The sequence below is a fragment of the Trachypithecus francoisi genome, unplaced genomic scaffold (assembly GCF_009764315.1).
Source record: "Trachypithecus francoisi isolate TF-2019V2 unplaced genomic scaffold, Tfra_2.0 Lachesis_group13, whole genome shotgun sequence".
Taxonomy (NCBI): Eukaryota; Metazoa; Chordata; class Mammalia; order Primates; family Cercopithecidae; genus Trachypithecus; species Trachypithecus francoisi.
This window is the reverse complement of record NW_022681458.1, coordinates 120,753,506-120,774,285: the sequence shown is the minus strand read 5'-3', so window position 1 is coordinate 120,774,285 and position 20,780 is coordinate 120,753,506. Positions and strand designations below refer to the sequence as shown.

General features: G+C 39.3%; 1 protein-coding gene and 1 long non-coding RNA gene across 5 annotated transcripts in view; one reads left to right on the top strand and one right to left on the bottom strand.

Annotated features, from left to right (window-relative positions):
- EPB41L5 (erythrocyte membrane protein band 4.1 like 5) overlaps window positions 1-20,780 on the bottom strand; it is a 179,183-nt gene that overhangs the window by 16,059 nt on the left and 142,344 nt on the right. For all 4 annotated transcript variants that reach the window (XM_033231775.1, XM_033231772.1, XM_033231774.1 and 1 more), the window contains exon 21: window positions 3,075-3,168. In XM_033231775.1, the coding sequence (XP_033087666.1) occupies window positions 3,075-3,168 (94 nt within the window). The remainder of the gene's footprint in view (window positions 1-3,074; window positions 3,169-20,780) is intronic.
- The window catches only part of LOC117095131, a 55,347-nt gene that overhangs the window by 7,840 nt on the left and 26,727 nt on the right, over window positions 1-20,780 (top strand). The window lies entirely within an intron of this gene.

Sequence of the window (20,780 nt, the reverse complement as noted above, 5' to 3'; positions counted from 1 at the left end):
GCAGAGGTTGCAGTGAGCCAAGATCGCACCACTGCACTCCAGCCTGGGTGACAGAGCAAGACTCCGTCTCAAAGAAAAAAAAAAGTAAATACAATAAAATAATTTAAAAAAAAATTTTTTGAGACAAGTTCTTGCCCTGTCCAGGATGGAGTGCAGTGGCACAAGCATAACTCAGTGCAGCCCCAACATCCTGGGCCCGAGCCATCCTCCCAAGCAGCTGGGACTACAGGTGTGTGCCACCATGCCCAGACAATTTTTTTTATAGAGACGGGGTCTCACTTATGTTGCCCAGGCTGATCTTGAACTCCTGGGTTCAAGTGATCCTCCTAACCTGGCCTCTCAAAGTGCTGGGATTACAAGTGTGAGCCACTGTGCCCAGCCTCTTAACTTTTAGACTAGAGGAGAATCGTACTACTCTGTATGGTAATATCACACTTTGAAATCAAAAACAAACAAATAAAAACCAGTAACAGGTCAGCACAGGAGACAGTGGATAAAGGAGATGCCTAAATTCCAAATGCTCCTTTATCTAGACTTATGGGTGCTTCTGTTCGTAAAATAATACAATATGAACTCTCTCCCTATAAATGTTAATTAATACTTTTGGTTAACCAGTACTTGAAGTACCTTATAGAGGACACAATTCTCTACTGTGAGGGAGGGGGTCTGGGAGAATTTTAAAACAACAAAAGATAAAATGCCAATCTGGCAATAAACAATAGGAACCTAGGGCATAGCACACAAGAAAAAAGGGCCCTTCATTCATACATTTCTTTCTTTTTTTTGGGGGGGGCGGGGGGGAACATGGTCTTGCTCTGTCACCCACACTGTAGTGTAATGGTACAATCATAGCTCACTGCAGCCTGAATTTCCTGGGCTTACACGATCCTCCCACATCAGCTGCCCAAGAAGACAGGACTACAGGCATGTAAAACTATGCCTGGCTAATTTTTAAAAAAATTTTGTAGAGATGGGGTCTCCCTATGTTGCCCAGTCTTGTCTCAAACTCTTGGCCTCAAAACATCTCACCACCTTGGCCTAAAGTGCTGGGATTATAGGCATGAGCCATCACACTCAGCCACCCATTTACACATTTCCATTTCTGCCTATATGCCTTCAGGTCTTAGAGAACCTCCTATTCATATTTCAACATGCAACTTAATTTAAACCACAAAAACATGAAAAATTGTTCTCGCATCTTCCCACCCTGCTGCCTGGACTAAGTGCACCATAACAGCTTGTGCAAGTCTCTACCACAATGTATGACAATTCTCTCTCCCACTAGACTATAGGCAGTTAAGCTGAGCCCATGTTTCATTCATTCATTTTTGAATCTTTAATACTTAATAAGTTGTCTGGTACATATTATGTACGCAATAAATCTTTGAACTAAATGTCCTTCTCTGCTTTAAAAACATCTCAGGTTCTGCTTAATGATTTCCAATGATTAATCAATGTATCTTTTCAGATTTTAATTAGCAGAAAAGAAATGCCTGACTGAAGATATTTTAGGTTGGGTTTTTTCTTTAAGCCTAAAAATCTGAAAGATATTTATATACCTAAATACCAACCATACACTTTCATTGAGTAGTGAGAATACAAGTGATTTTTAATTTTTCCTTTTTGTGAAGTATTTGGCAAATTACAAGAGATGTACATTATGCAATAAAAGAGACAAATGGTAAGTGCTCATGCAAGGACAATTTTTAATTTAACTTGCAAATTAAAACATTCATTGGCAATAAACTGGGTTTCTATGATTTCTGAATTGGTAAGGGGTTTAGCAAGTGGATACAGAAAAGGCAGAAGTTGAGATGAGCTGGTTATGTTGCAATGTAATTAGTGATAGGTCTCTGTTATTTCAAAAAGTTTGTTTCTATCAACAAATGTTTATTTAGTGTCTATTATGTGCCAGGTACTATTTGAGACACTTAGGCTACCCCAGCACTTTGGGAGGCCAAGGTAGTAGAACTGCTTAAGGGCAGGAGTTTGAGACCGGCCTGAGAGATACAGCAATGAACAAAACAGGTCAAGTCTCTCACACAGCTTACATTCCCTAGAGCAGCAGTCCCCAACCTTTTTGCCACCAAGGACCAGTTTTGTGGAAGACAGTTTTTCCAAGGACCAGGTTTGGGGGGTGGGGTATGGTTTTGGGATGAAACTGTTCCACCTCAAATCATCAGGCATTAGATTCTTACGAGGAGTGAGCAACCTAGATCCCTCGTGTGCACAGTTCACAGTAGGGTTTGCACTCCTATGAGACTTTAACACCACAGCTGATCTGACAGGAAGTGGAACTCACGCGACAATGGTTGCCTGCAGCTCACCTCCTGCTGTGTGGCCCAGTTCCTAACAGGCTATAAACCAGTACCGTTCCAAAGCACAGGGATTGGGGACCCCTGCCCTAGAGTAAATGAAACTACTAATTCAACAAGATCCCTTATTTCTTTCATTGAAGAAACACTTAGTCACTATTTGCATGCAACACTCTATCTTAAAAGGAAATATGAGTGAAAGCATAGCCAACATCCAAAACCAGCCCCAAAATATAAACAAAATACACACAAACTGGAGAAGAATCCCTAAGATCCTCTTCTGAGTGGTGTGGCAACAGGATTCTCCCTAGAGAACTGTGGCTCAATCCTTTTATCACATCTGTTTTTTTTTTTTTTTTTTTTTTTTGAGATAGTCTCACTCAGGATGGAGTGCAGTGGCATGATCTCAGTTCACTGCAACCTCTACCTCCCATGCTCAAGTGATCCTTCTGTCTCAGCCTCCTGAGAAGCTGGGACCATAGGCACATGCCACCATGCCCAGCTAATTTTTTGTATTTTGGTAGAGACAGGTTGTGCCATGTTGCTCAGGCTGGTCTCAAACTCCTGAGCTCAAGGGGTCCGCATGCCTCGGCCTCCCAAAGTGCTGGAATTATAGGTGTGAGCCCCTGTGCTCGGCCGCTCTTCTCACATCTTAAGTCCCAGTGTCCATCAGTAATCACTAGATGCCCTTGGTTATACTGCAAGATTCAATTCAAAATTGTCTTTGGCAAAAATTTTAAGAAGTAAAAGTCTTCTTACCTTTAGAACAGAACCACTGTCGGCAGGTGTGATATACGTCAGAGTCTCAAGAGACTCTTTGGGGAGGGGCACATTATTCTCATTTAACACAGCACTAGGAAGAAAAAGATAAACCCACATCATATAGGACCTGGGTCCAGGCAGGATTTTCAAAGAAGGGGCTTAGGAAAGAAGTGCAACAAATGCACGTAGGGAAAGGTATATGAAAAAATGCTCAACATCACTAATTATCAGGGAAATGCAAATTCAAACTACGATGAGACATCATCTCACTCCAGTTAAAATGGCTTTATAATTAAAAAGATAGGCAATAACAGATGCTGGTGAGGACCCACAGAAAGGGTAACCCTCTTACGCTGCTGGTGGGAATGTAAATTAGTACAGCAACTTTAAAGAACAGTATGGCGGTTCCTCAGAAACTAAAAAGAGAATGACCATATGGTCCAGCAATTCCACTACTGGGTAAACATCCAAAGAAAGAAAATCAATATATCAAAAAGACACCTGCACTCCCATTCTTAATGCAGTTCTACTCACTACAGTCAAAATAGAGAACTGACCTAAGTGCCCATCAAGTGCTTCATGTATTATCACATGTACCCTGAAACAAAGCACATCTATAGTGCATCAATATTTTTAAAAATGAAACCGTGGATAAAGAAGGAAACCAAGAAAACAATGTGCCAACAAATATAGAATATTAATAAATAAGAAAAATTATAAAAATGAATTAACAACTTTGAAGCTGAAAAGTATAATTGTTTTTTAACTTTAGAGGTACATGCGCAGGTTTGTTATGCAGGTAAACTTGTATCATGGGAGTCTGTTGTACAGATTATTCTGTCAGCCAGGTATTAAGCCTAGTACCCATTAGTTATTTTTCGTGATCCTCTCCCTCCTGGTGTGCTCTACCTTCTGACAGGCTCCACTGTCTGTCTTTCTCCTCTATGTGTCCATGTGTTCTCATCATTTAGCTACCACTTTACGCAGTATTTGGTTTTCTGTTCCTTTGTTAGTTTGCTAAGGATAACGGCCTCCAGCTCCACCCATGTTTCTGCAAAGGACACAATTTCATTCTATTTCATTCTTTTTTATGGCTGCATAGTATTTCAAGGTGTGTACATACCACATTTTAAAAATCCAGTCTGCCACTGATGGGCGTTTAGGTTGATTCCATGTCTTTGCTACTGTGAATAGTACTGGAATGAACATACGTATGCATGTGTCTTTATGACAGAATGATTTATATTCCTTTGTGTATATACCCAGTAATGGGATTGCTGGGTTGAATAGTATTTGTTTTAGGTCTTTGAGGAATCACCCACTGTTTTTCCACAATGGCTAAACAAATTTACACTCCTACCAACAGTGTATAAGCGTTCCTGCTTCTCTGCAACCTCGCCTGTTATTGTTTGATTTTTTTTAATAATAGCCATTCTGACTGGTTGAGTTGGTGTCTCACTGTGGTTTTGATTTGGATTTCTCTAATGATCAGTGACGTTGAACTGTTTTCTATATGCTTGTTGGCCACATATAAGTCTTCTTTTGAAAAGTGTCTGTTCAAGTCCTTTGCCCACTTTTTAATGTTTTTTTTTTTTTCTTGTAAATTTGCTTAAGTTCCTCATAGATGCTGGATATTAGACCTTTGTCAGATGCATAGTTTGCAAAAATGTTCTCCCATTCTGTAGGCTTTCTGCTTACTAGGCTGAGTTTCTTTTGCTATCCAGAAGCTCTTTAATTAGATCTCATTGATCAATTTTTGCTTTTGTTGCAATTGCTTTTAGCATCTTCTTCATGAAATCTTTGCCCGTTCCTATGTCCAGAATGGTATTGCCTAGATTGTCTTCCAGAGTTTTTACAGTTTTGGCTTTTACATTTAAGTCTTCAATCTGCCTTGAGTTGATTTTTGCACATAGTATAAGGAAGTGGTCCAATTTCAATCTTCCGCATATAACTAGCCAGTTATCCCAGCACCATTTATTGAATAGGGAACTGTTTCCCCATTGCTTGTTTCGGTCAGCTTTGTCGAATATCAGATAGTTGTAGGTGTGTGGCACGATTTCTGGGCTCCATTCTGTTCCACTGGTCTATGTGTCAGTTTTTATACCAGTACCATGCTGTTTTGGTTACTGTAGCCCTAGAGTATAGTCTGAAGTCAGGTAGCATAATGCCTCCAGCTATCTCTTTTTGTTTAGGATTGCCTTGGCTATTTGGGCTCTTTTTTGGTTCCATATGAATTTTAAAATAGTTTCTTCAAGTTCTGTGAAGAATGTTATCAATAGTTTAACAGAAATATCATTGAATCTATAAATTACTTTGGGCAATATGACCATTTTAATGATATTGATTCTTCCTACCCACGGGCATGAAATGTTTTTCCATTAGTCTGTATCATCTCTGACTTCGTTAAGCAGTGTTTTGTAGCTCTCCTTGTAGAGATCCTTCGCCTCCCTGGAAACCAAGAAAATCCTAGGTATTTTTTTTTTTTTATGACAACTGTGAATAGGACGCATTCCGGATTTGGCTCTCGGCTTGACTACTGTTGATGAATAGGAATGCTAGTGATTTTTGAACACTGATTTTGTATCCTGAGACTTTGACGAACTTGTTTACCAGCTTAAGGAGTGTTCAGGCCAAGACTATGGGGTTTTCTAGATATAGAATCATGTCATCTGCAAACAGGGGTAGTTTGACTTCCTCGCTTCCTATTTGGATTCCCCTTCTTTCTTTCTCTTGCCTGATTGCTCTGGGTAGGCCTTCCAATACTATGTTAACAGGAGTGGTGAGACAGGGTGTCTTTTCTTGTGCCAGTTCTCAAGGGGAATGCTTCCAGCTTTTGCCCATTCAGTATGATGTTGGCTGTGGGTTTGTCAGAGATGGCTTTTATTATTTTGAGATATGTTCCTTGAATACTTATTTAATTGAGAGTTTTTAACCTGAAGCAGTGTTGAGTTTTATCAAAACCCTTTTGTGCATCTATTGCAATAATCATGTGGTTTTTGTCTTTAGTTCTGTTTATGTGATGAATCACATTTATTGATTTGCATACGCTGAACCAACCTTGCATCCCAGGGATATAGCCTATTTGACTGTGGTGGATAAGCTTTTTGATGTGCTGCTGGATTCAGTTTGCCAGTATTTTGTTATTTTTGCATTGATGTTCATCAAGAATACGGGCCTGAAGTTTTCATTTTTTGTCGTGTCATTGCCAGGTGTTCATATCAAGATGATGCTGCCTTCGTAGAATGAGTTATGGAGGAGTCTCTCCTCCTCTATTTTTTGAAATAGTTTCAGCAGTAATGGTACCAGCTCTTCTTTGCATATCTGGTAGAATTCAACTGTGAATCCATCTAATCCTGGGCTTTTTTTGTTTGGTAGGCTGTTTACTACTGATTCAATTTTGGAGCTCATTATTGGTCTGTTCAGGATTCAATTTCTTCCTGGCTGCCTTGAGAGTGTGTGTGTCCAGGAATTTATTAATTTCTTCTAGATTTTCTAGTTCTATGGGCATAGAGGTGTTTGTAATCTTCTCTGATAGTTAGGTGTATTTCTGTGGAGTCAGTAGTAATATCTCCTTTGTTGTTTTTGCTTGTGTTTATTTAGATCCTCTCTCTTTTCTTATTAGTCTACCTCATGGTCTGTTTTATTATTTTTTTCCAAAAAAGAAACAACTCCTGAATTCATTGATCTTTTGTGGTTTTTTGGATTTTTTTTTGAGACAGAGTCTCACTGTTTCCCAGGCTGGAGTGCGATGGTGCAATCTCGGCTCACTGCAACCTCCACCTCCCAGGTTCAAGTTATTCTTGAACCTCAGCATTCAAAGTAGCTGGGATAGCAGGCGTGTGCCACCCCGCCCCGCTAATTTTTGTATTTTTAGTAGAGATGGGCTTTCACCATGTTGGTCAGGCTGGTCTTGAATGCCTGGTCTCAAGTGATCCATCCACCTCCACCTTCCACAGTGCTGGGATTACAGGCATGAGTCACCACACCCAGCCTCATTTATCTTTTCAATGTTTTGTGTGTGTGTGTGTGTGTGTGTGTGTGTGTGTGTGTGTGTGTGTGTGTGTCTGTCTTGATCTCCTTCGGTTCAGGTCTAACTTGGTTTTTTTCTTATCTTCTGTTAGTTTGGTTATCTTCTGTTAGGGGGGTTGGTTTTCTCTTGGTTCTCCAGTTCTTTTAGTTGTGATATTAGGTTACTAAAATTGAGATCTTTCTAACTTTTTGATGTGGGCATTTAGTGCTATAAATTTCCCTCTTTTTTTTTTGAGACGGAGTCTTGCCCTGTCGCCCAGGCTGGAGTGCAGTGGCGCGATCTCGGCTCACTGCAAGCTCCGCTTCCCAGGTTCACGCCATTCTCCTGCCTCAGCCTCCCGAGTAGCTGGAACTACAGGTGCCCGCCACCACACCCAGCTAATTTTTTTTTTTGTATTTTAGTAGAGACGGGGTTTCACCATGTTAGCCAGGATGGTCTTGATCTCCTGACCTCGTGATCCGCCCGTCTTGGCCTCCCAAAGTGCTGGGATTACAGGCGTGAGCCACCACGCCCAACCTAAATTTCCCTCTTAACACTGCCTTAGCTGTGTCTCAGGGATTCTGGTATGTCATATCTTTGTTCTCACTAGCTACAAATGACTTCTTGACTTCTGCCTTATTTTTATCATATACCCAAAAGTCATTCAGGAGCAGGTTATTTCATTTCCATGTAACTGTATGGTTTTGAGAGAATTTCTTGGTCTTGATTTCCAAATTTGATTGTGCTGTGGTCTGAGAGTGGCTGCTCTGATTTCAGTTCTTCTGCATTTGTTGAGGAATACTGTATGTTCGATTATGTAATCGACTTTAGAGTATGTGCCATGTGGTGATGAGAGGAATGTATATTGTTGTTTTTGGGTGAAGAGTTCTGTAGATGTCTATTAAGAAAAACTTAAATCCAAAAGTTAGTTCACTGAAAGATCAACAACACTGACAAATATTTAGCTAGACTTATGAGGAAGAAAAAAGATTCAACTAATATCAGAAATTAAAAATAGCAGAGCCTCTCAGTAAAAAACAAAAAGGATTTGAAGAAAATACTATGAGCAATTTATTCCAGTAAATTAAATCACCTAGGTGAAATGCAAACATTCCTGAAAACAAATTACCAAAACTGACTCAAGACGAAATGCAAAATCTGAACAGACATAATAAGCAAAGAGATTGAATCAGTAATCAAAAACTTTCCAACAACGAAAAGCCCAAGACCATAGCTTCACTGGTGAACTCTACCAAACATTTAAAGAACTAACAATAGTCTTTCTCAATCTCTTCCAAAACACAGAAGAAGAGGGAACACTTTCTAAATCATTCTATGAGGCCAACATTATTACCCTGTCACCAAAGTCAAATAAAGACAATGTAAGAAAATTACAAACCAGCCAGGCATGCTGGCTCACAGCTATCTATAATCCCCAGCAATTTGGGAGGCTGAGGTAGGAGGACTGCTTGACACCAGGAGTTGGACAAACCTACAGGCCAATATCCCTTATAAGTATATATGCAAAAGTCCTTTAAAAATGCTATCAAACTGCTTCCAGAAGAATATTAAAAAGCTTATATAACATGACCGAGTAGGATTTGTTCTAGAAGTGCAAGAGTGGTTCAGTATCAGAAAACCACATCACATTAACAGAATGAAGGAAAAAATCCCACACATAAGCATCTCAATTGATGCAGAAAAAGCTTAAGACAAAAATGCAACACTTTTTCATGATAAAAACAAACAGAACAGAAGGGAATTTCCACAGTATGGTAAAGGGCATATATGAAAAACACACACAAAACACTCAATGGTGAAGGACTGAAAGCTTTCCCTGTATCCCTTTCAGGAATAAAATAAGAATGCCAGTTTTTGTCTCTTCTATTCAACACTGTATTGCATGTTCTAGCCAAAGCAATCAGGTAAGAAAAAGAAATAAAAACTTCCTAACTGGAAATAAGGAAGTAAAACTATCACTATTCACAGATGCAATAATCATGTATATAGAAAATCTTATAGAATGCAGAAAAAACTGGCTGGGTGTGGTGGCTCACGCTTGTAATCCCAGCACTTTAGGAGGCTGAGGCAGGCAGATCACCTGGGGTCAGGAGTTCGAGACCAGCCTGGCCAACATGGTGAAATCCTGTCTCTACTAAAAATACAAAAATTAGCTGGGCATGCTGGTGGGGGCCTGTAATCATAGCAACTAGGGAGGCTGAGGCAGGAGAATCACTTGAACTCAGAAAGCAGAGGTTGCAGTGAACTGAAATTGTGCTGAAATTGCACTCCAGCCTGGGCAACAAGAGCAAGACTTCGTCTTTAAAAAAAAATGCAGAAAAAAAAAAACCTATTAGATCTAATAAACTCAGCAGAGTTGCAGAATACAAGATAAATACACAAAAATTGGTCGTATTTCTATACACTAGCGGTGAACAATTTGAAAGCAAAATTAACATTACAACAGCATAAAAGATGTAAATACCTAGGAAACAATTTAACCAAGGAGGCAAAAGACTTGTACACTGAAAACTACAAAACACCATTGAAATTAAAGAACACCTAAATAAATGGAAAGACATCCTACATCATGTATCTGAAGACTCAATACTGTTAAAATTACAGTACTAACCAAAGCAATCTATAGGTTCAATACAATGCCTATTAAAATCCCAGCAGTCTGTTTTGCATAAAGGGAAAAGCTGGTTCTAAAATTTATACAAAATGGCAAGAGATCCTTAATTGTCAAAAGAATCTTGGGGGAAAAAAACAAAGTTGGAAGACTCACACATCCTAATTCAAAACTTACTACAAAGCTACAGTAATCAAAACAGCATGGCACTGGCATAAGGACAGACATATAGATCAATGGAATAGAACTCAGAGTCCAGGACCAGAAGGAAATGACCAATTGATTGATAGGACTGCCAAGATCTAGGATAGAGACACCTGTTTATCCACAACCAAAAGAATGAGGTTGGACCCCTACCTCACAGCATATACAATTTTTTTTTTTTTTTTTTTTTGAGACAGGGTCTCGCTCTGTCACCCAGGCTGGAGTACAGTGGCATGAATGCAACTCACTGCATCCTCAACCTCCTGGCTCAAGCAGTCCTCCCAAGTAGCTAGAACTACAAGTATGCACCACCATGCTTGGCTAGTTGAAAAAAAAAAAAAATTGTAGAGGCGGGGTCTTGCTATGTTGCCCAGGCTGGTCTCGAACTCCTGGGCTCAAACAATACTCCCACCTCAGCCTGGATTATAGGCATGAGCCACCATGTCCAGCTCAAAAAATTAACTGAAAATAGATGGAAGATCTAAATATAAGTTTCCTAATACTGGAAGTTCTAGCCAAAGCTATGCAACTGTTAAAAAATTATATATATATATAGGAGTACATCATTATGATCTTGAATTTGGCAATGGTTGCTTATATAAAACACCAAAAGCACAAGCAACCTAAGAAAAGTAGATAAATTCGACCTCATCAAAACAAAGAATTTTTATCCATCAAAAAGCATCACTAAGAAAGTGAAAAGACAATCCACAGAATGGGAGAAAATATTTCAAAATCATATATCTGGTAAGAGTCTAGTATCAGGAATTGATATTCAATCAAGGACTCCTACAACTCAACAATAAAATAAACCCAATTTAAAAATGGGTAATCTATCATGGGATTCGAAAAAAAAAAAAAAAAAAAGAAAAGAAATGGGGTGGGCAGGCACAATAGGTCAAACCTATAATCCCAGCACTTTGCAGGGCCAAGGTAAGAGGATTGCCTGAGGCTAGGAGCTTGAGATCAGTCTAGATAACTTAGTGAGACCCTATCTCTAAAAAATATATGTTTTTTAAAATTAGCTGGGCATGGTGGTGTGTGCCTATAATCCTAGCTACTCGGAGGGCTGAGGCAGGAGGATCGCTTAAGCCCAGGAGTTCAAGGTTACAGTAACCTATGATTGTGCCACTTCATTCCAGCCTGGGTGATTAAGCAATAATGTCTCTAAAAAATAAGAAAATAAAGATAAAATTAAAAAATGGGCAAAGGACTTGAATAGACATTTCTCCAAAGAAGTTATACGAATGGCCAACAAACACATGAAAAGATCCCCAACACAGTTTGAAGTCAGGTAGCATGATGCCTCCAGCTTTGTTCTTTTGACTTAGGATTGTCTTGGCAATGCGGGCTCTTTTTTGGTTCCATATGAACTTTAAAGTAGTTTTTTCCACTTCTGTGAAGAAAGTGATTGGTAGCTTAATGGAGATAGCATTGAATCTATAAATTACCTTGGGCAGTATGGCCATTTTCACAATATTGATTCTTCCTATCCATGAGCATGGAATGTTCTTCCATTTGTTTGTCTTCTTTTTATTTCACTGAGCAGTGGTTTGTAGTTCTCCTTGAAGAGGTCCTTTACATCCCTTGAAAGTTGGATTCCTAGGTATTTTATTTTCTCTGAAGCAATCGTGAATGGAAGTTCATTCATGATTTGGCTCTCTGTTTGTCTGTTACTGGTGTATAAGAATGCTTGTGATTTTTGCACATTAATTTTGTATCCTGAGACTTTGCTGAAGTTGCTTATCAGCTTAAGGAAATTTTGGGCTGAGACAATGGGGTTTTCTAAATATACAATCATGTCATCTGCAAACAGGGACAATTTGACTTCTTCTTTTCCTAACTGGATACGCTTTATTTCTTTCTCTTGCCTGATTGCCCTGGACAGAACTTCCAACACTATGTTGAATAGGAGTGGTGAGAGAGGGCATCCTTGTGCCGGTTTTTAAGGGGAATGCTTCCAGTTTTTGCACATTCAGTATGATATTGGCTGTGGGTTTGTCATAAATAGCTCTTACTATTTTGAGATATGTTCCATCAATACCAAATTTATTAAGAGTTTTTAGCATGAAGGGCTGTTGAATTTTGTCAAAGGCCTTTTCTGCATCTATTGAGATAATCATGTGGTTTTTGTCTTTGGTTCTGTTTATATGCTGGATTACGTTTATTGATTTGCAAATGTTGAACCAGCCTTGCATCCCAGGGATGAAGCCCACTTGATCGTGGTGGATAAGCTTTTTGATGTGCTGCTGGATTCGGTTTGCCAGTATTTTATTGAGGATTTTTGCATCGATGTTCATCAGGGATATTGGTCTAAAATTTTCTTTTTTTGTGGTGTCTCTGCCAGGCTTTGATATCAGGATGATGTTGGCCTCATAAAACGAGTTAGGAAGGATTCCCTCTTTTTCTGTTGATTGGAATAGTTTCAGAAGGAATGGTACCCAGCTCCTCCTTATACCTCTGATAGAATTCAGCTGTGAATCCGTCTGGTCCTGGACTTTTTTTGGTTGGTAGGCTATTAATTATTGCCTCAATTTCAGAGCCTGCTATTGGTCTATTCAGGGATTCAGCTTCTTCCTGGTTTAGTCTTGGGGGAGTGTATGTGTCCAGGAATTTATCCATTTCCTCTAGGTTTTCTAGTTTACTTGCGTAGAGGTATTTATAGTATTCTCTGACGGTAGTCTGTATTTCTTTGGGGTCAGCGGTGATATCCCCTTTATCATTTTTTATTGCGTCTATTTGATTCTTCTCTCTTTTCTTCTTTATTAGTCTTGCTAGTGGTCAATTTTGTTGATCTTTTCAAAAAACCAGCTTCTGGATTCATTGATTTTTTGAAGGGTTTTTTTGTGTCTCTATCTCCTTCAGTTCTGCTCTGATCTTAGTTATTTTTTGCCTTCTGCTAGCTTTTCAATGTGTTTGCTCTTGCTTCTGTAGTTCTTTTAATTGTGATGTTAGGGTGTCAATTTTTTTCTATACTACAAGGCTACAGTAACCAAAACAGCATGGTACTGGTACCAAAACAGAGATACAGACCAATGGAACAGAACAGAGCCTTCAGAAATAATACCACACATCTACAGCCATCTGATCTTTGATAACCCTAACAAAAACAAGAAATGGGGAAAGGATTCCCAATTAACAAATGGTGCTGGGAAAACTGGCTAGCCGTAAGTAGAAAGCTGAAACTGAATCCCTTCCTTACACCTTATACAAAAATTCATTCAAGATGGATTAGAGACTTAAATGTTAGATCTAAAACCATAAAAACCCTTGAAGAAAATCTAGGCAACTTCATGTCTAAAACACCAAAAGCAATGGCAACAAAAGCCAAAATTGACAAATGGGATCTAATTAAACTAAAGAGCTTCTGCACAGCAAAAGAAACTACCATCAGAGTGAACAGGCAACCTACAGAATGGGAGAAAACTTTTGCAATCTACTCATCTGACAAAGGGCTAATATCCAGAACCTACAAAGAACTCAAATTTGCAAGAAAAAAACAACTCCATCAAAAAGTGGGCAAAGGAAATGAGCAGACACTTCTCAAAAGAAGACATTCATACATCCAACAGACACATGACAAAATGCTCATCATCACTCGCCATCAGAGAAATGCAAATCAAAACCACAATGAGATACCATCTCACACTAGTTAGAATGGTGATCATTAAAAAGTCAGGAAACAACACATGCTGGAGAGGATGTGGAGAAATAGGAACACTTTTACACTGTTGGTGGGAGTGTAAACTAGTTCAACCATTGTGGAAGACAGTGTGGCAATTCCTCAAGGATCCAGAAGTACCATTTGACCCAGCCATCCATTACTGGCTATATACCCAAAGGATTGTAAATCATGCTGCTATAAAGACACATGCACACCTATGTTTATTGCGGCACTATTCACAATAGCAAAGACTTGGAACCAACCCAAATGTCCATCAATGACAGACTGGATTAAGAAAATGTGGCACATATACACCAGGGAATACTACGCAGCCATAAAAGTAGATGAGTTCATGTCCTTTGTAGGGACATGGATGCAGCTGGAAACCATCATTCTCAGCAAACTATCACAAGAACAGAAAACCAATACTGCATGTTCTCACTCAAAGGTGGGAATTGAACAATGACAACACTTGGACACAGGAAGGGGAACATCACACACCAGGGCCTGTTGTGGGGTGGAGGGAGGGGGGAGGGATAGCATTAGGAGATATACCTAATGTAAATGATGAGTTAATGGGTGCAGCACACCAACATGGCACATGTATACATATGTAACAAACCTGCACTTTGTGCACATATACCCTAGAACATAAAGTATAAAAAAGATCCCCAACATTCTTAATCATTAGAGAAATGCAAATCAAAAGTACACTAAGGCTGGGTGTGGTGGCTACCACCTGTAATTCCAGCACTTTGGAAGGCTGCGATGGGAGGATCGCTTGAGCTCAGGAGTTCAAAGACCAGCCTGGGTAACACAGTGACACCTTGTCTCTCCTAAAAATAAAAAAAAACTTAGCCGAGCATGGTGGCGTGTGCCTGTAGCCCCTGCTACTAAGAAAGCTGAGGTGGGAGGATCATTTGAGCCTAAGTTTGAGGCTGCAGTGAGTTGTGCTCATGCCACTGCACTCCAACCTGGGTGACACAGCAAGACCCTGTCTCAAAAAAAAAAAAAAAAAAAGTACAGTGAAATACCATGAGAGTGTAAAGAAATAAAAACCTTCACTCATTACTGGGAGGAATAGAAAATGGTGCAGTGGTTGTAGAAAACAGTTTGGCAGCTCCTTAAAGGTTAAAAATAGAATCACCACGACTCAGGAATTCTACTCTAGATGTGTAACTGAAAAACTATTCAAACAACAAATTGTACATGACTATTCATAGCTGCAATATTCATAACAGTCAAAAGGTGGAAACAATCTAAATGTCTATCAACAGATGAATAAATAAACAAAATGTGGTATATCCATATGATGAAATATTATACAGCCATAAAAGGAAATAAAGTCCTGATATATAATAGTACAGTATGGATGACCCTGGAAACATTATGCTACGTGAAAGCAGCCAGACACAAAAGACCTCATATTACAGAATATCATTTATATGAAATGTCCATATAGGTAAATCTATAGAGACAAAGTAGAAGAGTGCTACCTCAGGATTAGGGTAAAGGCAGTGCAGGATAGATGGAGTTACAATTAAAGAGTAGGGGATTTCTTTTTGAGGTGGTGAAAATATTCTGAAATTTGTTACTGGTGGCGGTTCATGTATCTGTACTAAATACAGAATGTACTAAATGTACTAAAAACTACTGAATTGCACACTTTAAATGGATAAATCGTGTTATTTGAATCAAATTTATCAATGAAGTTGTTACTACAAAAATAAATGATCTCAATAGACATTTCTCCAAAGAAGACATATACACGAAAGGATGTTCAACATCATTGGTCCTGAGGCATTTGCAAATCAAACCACAATGAGACGCACTTCATACTCACTAGGATGAGTGTAACAAACAAGGAGAATAATAAGCATCGTCAATGACATGGAGAAGTTGGAATCCTCATACATTGCTGGTAAGAATGAAAAATGTTACAGCCATTTTGGAAGACATTTGGCAGTTCTTAAGAAAGTTAAATATAGAGTTACCATATGACTGAGGAGAAATGGTGTTACTCCTAGGTACATACTAAGGAGAACTGAAAGTGTATCTACAAAAAATATTTGTATGCAAATATTCATTTCTAGCTTTATTCATAATAGCCAAAGAGTGGAAACAACTCAAATGTCCAACTGATATATGGATAAGTAAATGTGGTATATCTATACAATGGAATATTATTTAGCCATACGGAGGGATAAAGTACCAATATATGCTACAATATGGACAAACCTGGAAAATATTACATTGGATGTTAGAAGCCAGGCACAAAAGGACACGTATAATTCCCTTGACATAAACTGTCCAGAGTAGGTAAATCCACAGAGACAGAAAGTAGATTAGTGGTTGCCAGGTGCTGGGGAAGAAGCAGAATGTGGGGTGACTGCTAATGGTGTTTCTAGACCTTAGGTAAGGTAGAAACCTTCATACTCACTATAATACTCATCCGAGTGAGTATGCAGGTTTCTACCTTACCTAAGGTCTGGAAAGGGTAAGGAGTTTCTAGACCTATGGGGTTTCTAGAACATTCTCAATGATCTAGAATTTATTATAGTGGTAATAATTGCACAATTTTGTAAAATTACTGAGTTGTGTATTTTTAAAGAATGAATTTTGTGGTATGTGAATTATGTCAGTACAAAATGAAAAATGATCTAAATCTATGGTAAAACGTTAAGATGTGACATAGCTTGATATTTGGTATACAGGTATGAATTATATACTTCTCCATAGTGTCTGTATGCCTGAAATACTGCATTTTTAAAAAGGAGGTACAGTAAAACAAAACAGTGTGGTATGGCATGGGGAAAAATAGATTAACAGAGAAGGAAAACATCCTGAAATAGACCCATGTTTATATAAGAACCTAGCGTATTTCAAAGGATGCATTTGAAATCCTAGGGGAAAAATAGATTATTCAAAATATGAACAGCCATTAGAAATATAAATCTGGGCCGGGCGCGGAGGCTCAAGCCTGTAATCCCAGCACTTTGGGAGGCCGAGACGGGCGGATCACGAGGTCAGGAGATCGAGACCATCCTGGCTAACACAGTGAAACCCCGTCTCTACTAAAAAATACAAAAAAAAACTAGCCGGGTGAGGTGGCAGGCGCCTGTAGTCCCAGCTACTCGGGAGGCTGAGGCAGGAGAATGGCGTAAACCCGGGAGGCGGAGCTTGCAGTGAGCTGAGGTCCGGCCACTGCACTCCAGCCTGGGCGACAGAGTGAGACGCCGTCTCAAAAAAATAAATAAATAAATAAATAAATCTGGAAGAAAGTTGGGGTATGTTTTAGGCTCTTTCCAGCTTCAAGAGTTCAATGAAACTTCTGATGAATACGGGGCAGTCCTGTCCCCATTACCCTTCTCCTGGCAAAAAATTTTGACAAGGTTATTCTGAAAAACTTCAATAATAACAATAGTACTAGAAATGTTAGTATGAACAGTTGTTATTAGAATTTTCTTTACTTTTTTTTTTTTTCTGAGACAGAGTCTCACTCTGTTGCCCAGGCTGGAGTGCAGTGGCACGATCTCGGCTCACTGCAACCTCCACCTCCTGGGTTCAAGCGATTCTCCTATCTTGGCCTCCCCAGTAGCTGGGATTACACCATGCCCAGCTAATTTCTGTATTTTTTAGTAGAGACAGGGTTTCACCATATTGGTCAGGCTGGTCTTGAACTCCTGACCTCAGGTGGTCCAGCCGCCTCAGCCTCCCAAAGCGTTGGGATTACAGGCGTGAGCCACCGTGCCTGGCCTTTTTTTTTTTTTTTTTTTTAAAAAAAAGGTCTCTCTGATGGTAGTTTGTATTTCTGTGGGGTCGGTGGTGATATCCCCTTTATCATTTTTTATTGCGTCTATTTGATTCCTCTCTCTTTTCTTCTTTATTAGTCTAGCTAGCGGTCTGTCAATTTTGTTGATCTTTTCAAAAAACCAACTCCTGGATTCATTGATTTTTTGGAGGGTTTTTTGTGTCTCTATCTCCTTCAGTTCTGCTCTGATCTTAGTTATTTCTTGCCTTCTGCTAGCTTTTGAATGTGTTTGCTCTTGCCTCTCTAGTTCTTTTAATTGTGATGTTAGAGTGTCAATTTTAGATCTCTCCTGCTTTCTCTTGTGGGCATTTAGTGCTATAAATTTCCCTCTACACACTGCTTTAAATGTGACCCAGAGATTCTGGTATGTTGTATCTTTGTTCTCATTGGTTTCAAAGAACATCTTTATTTCTGCTTTCATTTCGTTATGTACCCAGTAGTCATTCAGGAGCAGGTTGTTCAGTTTCCATGTAGTTGAGCGGTTTGGATTGAGTTTCTTAGTCCTGAGTTCTAGTTTGATTGCACTGTGGTCTGAGAGACAGTTTGTTATAATTTCTGTTCTTGTACATTTGCTGAGGAGTGCTTTACTTCCAATTATGTGGTCAATTTTGGAATAAGTGCGATGTGGTGCTGAGAAGAATGTATATTCTGTTGATTTGGGGTGGAGAGTTCTATAGATGTCTATTAGGTCCGCTTGGTGCAGAGATGAGTTCAATTCCTGGATATCCTTGTTAACTTTCTGTCTCGTTGATCTGTCTAATGTTGACAGTGGAGTGTTGAAGTCTCCCATTATTATTGTATGGGAGTCTAAGTCTCTTTGTAGGTCTCTAAGGACTTGCTTTATGAATCTGGGTGCTCCTGTATTGGGTGCATAGATATTTAGGAGAGTTAGCTCTTCCTCTACGCAAATCAACTAGAAAATCTAGAAGAAATGGATAATTTCCTGGACACTTACACTCTCCCAAGACTAAACCAGGAAGAAGTTGAATCCCTGAATAGACCAATAGCAGGCTCTGAATTGAGGCAACAATTAATAGCCTACCAACCAAAAAAAGTCCAGGACCAGATGGATTCACAGCTGAATTCTACCAGAGGTACAAGGTGGAGCTGGTACCATTCCTTCTGAAACTATTTCAATCAATAGAAAAAGAGGGAATCCTCCCTAACTCTTTTTATGAGGCCAACATCATCCTGATACCAAAGCCTGGCAGAGACACAACAAAAAGAGAGAATTGTAGACCAATATCCCTGATGAACGTCGATGCAAAAATCCTCAATAAAATACTGGCAAACCGGATTCAGCAGCACATCAAAAAGCTTATCCACCATGATCAAGTGGGCTTCATCCCTGGGATGCAAGGCTGGTTCAACATTCGCAAATCAATAAACGTAATCCAGCATATAAACAGAACCAAAGACAAGAACCACATGATTATCTCAATAGATGCAGAAAAGGCTTTTGACAAAATTCAACAGCCCTTTATGCTAAAAACGCTCAATAAATTTGGTATTGATGGAACGTACCTCAAAATAATAAGAGCTATTTATGACAAACCCACAGCTAATATCATACTGAATGGGCAAAAACTGGAAAAATTCCCTTTGAAAACTGGCACAAGACAGGGATGCCCTCTCTCACCACTCCTATTCAACATAGTGTTGGAAGTTCTGGCTAGGGCAATCAGGCAAGAGAAAGAAATCAAGGGTATCCAGTTAGGAAAAGAAGAAGTCAAATTGTCCCTGTTTGCAGATGACATGATTGTATATTTAGAAAACCCCATCGTCTCAGCCCAAAATCTGCTTAAGCTGATAAGCAACTTCAGCAAAGTCTCAGGATACAAAATTAATGTGCAAAAATCACAAGCATTCTTATACACCAGTAACAGACAAGCAGAGAGCCAAATCAGGAATCAACTTCCATTCACAATTGCTTCAAAGAGAATCAAATACCTAGGAATCCAGCTTACAAGGGATGTAAAGGACCTCTTCAAGGAGAACTACAAACCACTGCTCAGTGAAATCAAAGAGGACACAAACAAATGGAAGAACATACCATGCTCATGGATAGGAAGAATCAATATCGTGAAAATGGCCATACTGCCCAAGATGATTTATAGATTCAATGCCATCCCCATCAAGCTACCAATGACTTTCTTCACAGAATTGGAAAAAACGGCTTTAAAGTTCATATGGAACCAAAAAAGAGCCCGCATTGCCAAGACAATCCTAAGTCAAAAGGACAAAGCTGGAGGCGTCACGCTACCTGACTTCAAACTATACTACAAGGCTACAGTAACCAAAACAGCATGGTACTGGTACCACAACAGAGATATAGACCAATGGAACAGAACAGAGTCCTCAGAAATAATACCACACATCTACAGCCATCTGATCTTTGACAAACCTGAGAGAAACAAGAAATGGGGAAAGGATTCCCTATTTAATAAATGGTGCTGGGAAAATTGGCTAGCCATAAGTAGAAAGCTGAAACTGGATCCTTTCCTTACCCCTTATACGAAAATTAATTCAAGATGGATTAGAGACTTAAATGTTAGACATAATACCATAAAAACCCTAGAAGAAAATCTAGGTAGTACCATTCAGGACATAGGCATGGGCAAGGACTTCATGTCTAAAACACCAAAAGCAATGGCAGCAAAAGCAAAAATTGACACATGGGATCTAATTAAACTAAAGAGCTTTTGCACAGCTAAAGAAACTACCATCAGAGTGAACAGGCAACCTACAGAATGGGAAAAAATTTTTGCAACCTACTCATCTGACAAAGGGCTAATATCCAGAATCTACCAAGAACTCAAACAAATATACAAGAAAAAAGCAAACAACCCCATCAAAAAGTGGGGAAAGGATATGAACAGACATTTCTCAAAAGAAGACATTCATACAGCCAACAGACACATGAAAAAATGCTCATCATCACTGGCCATCAGAGAAATGCAAATCAAAACCACAATGAGATACCATCTCACACCAGTTAGAATGGCAATCATTAAGAAGTCAGGAAACAACAGGTGTTGGAGAGGATGTGGAGAAATAGGAACACTTTTACACTGTTGGTGGGATTGTAAACTAGTTCAACCATTATGGAAAACAGTATGGCGATTCCTCAAGGATCTAGAACTAGATGTACCATATGACCCAGCCATCCCACTACTGGGTATATACCCAAAGGATTATAAATTACTCTACTACAAAGACACATGCACACGTTTGTTTATTGCGGCACTATTCACAATAGCAAAGACTTGGAATCAACCCAAATGTCCATCTGTGACAGACTGGATTAAGAAAATGTGGCACATATACACCATGGAATACTATGCAGCCATCAAAAAGGATGAGTTTGCGTCCTTTGTAGGGAC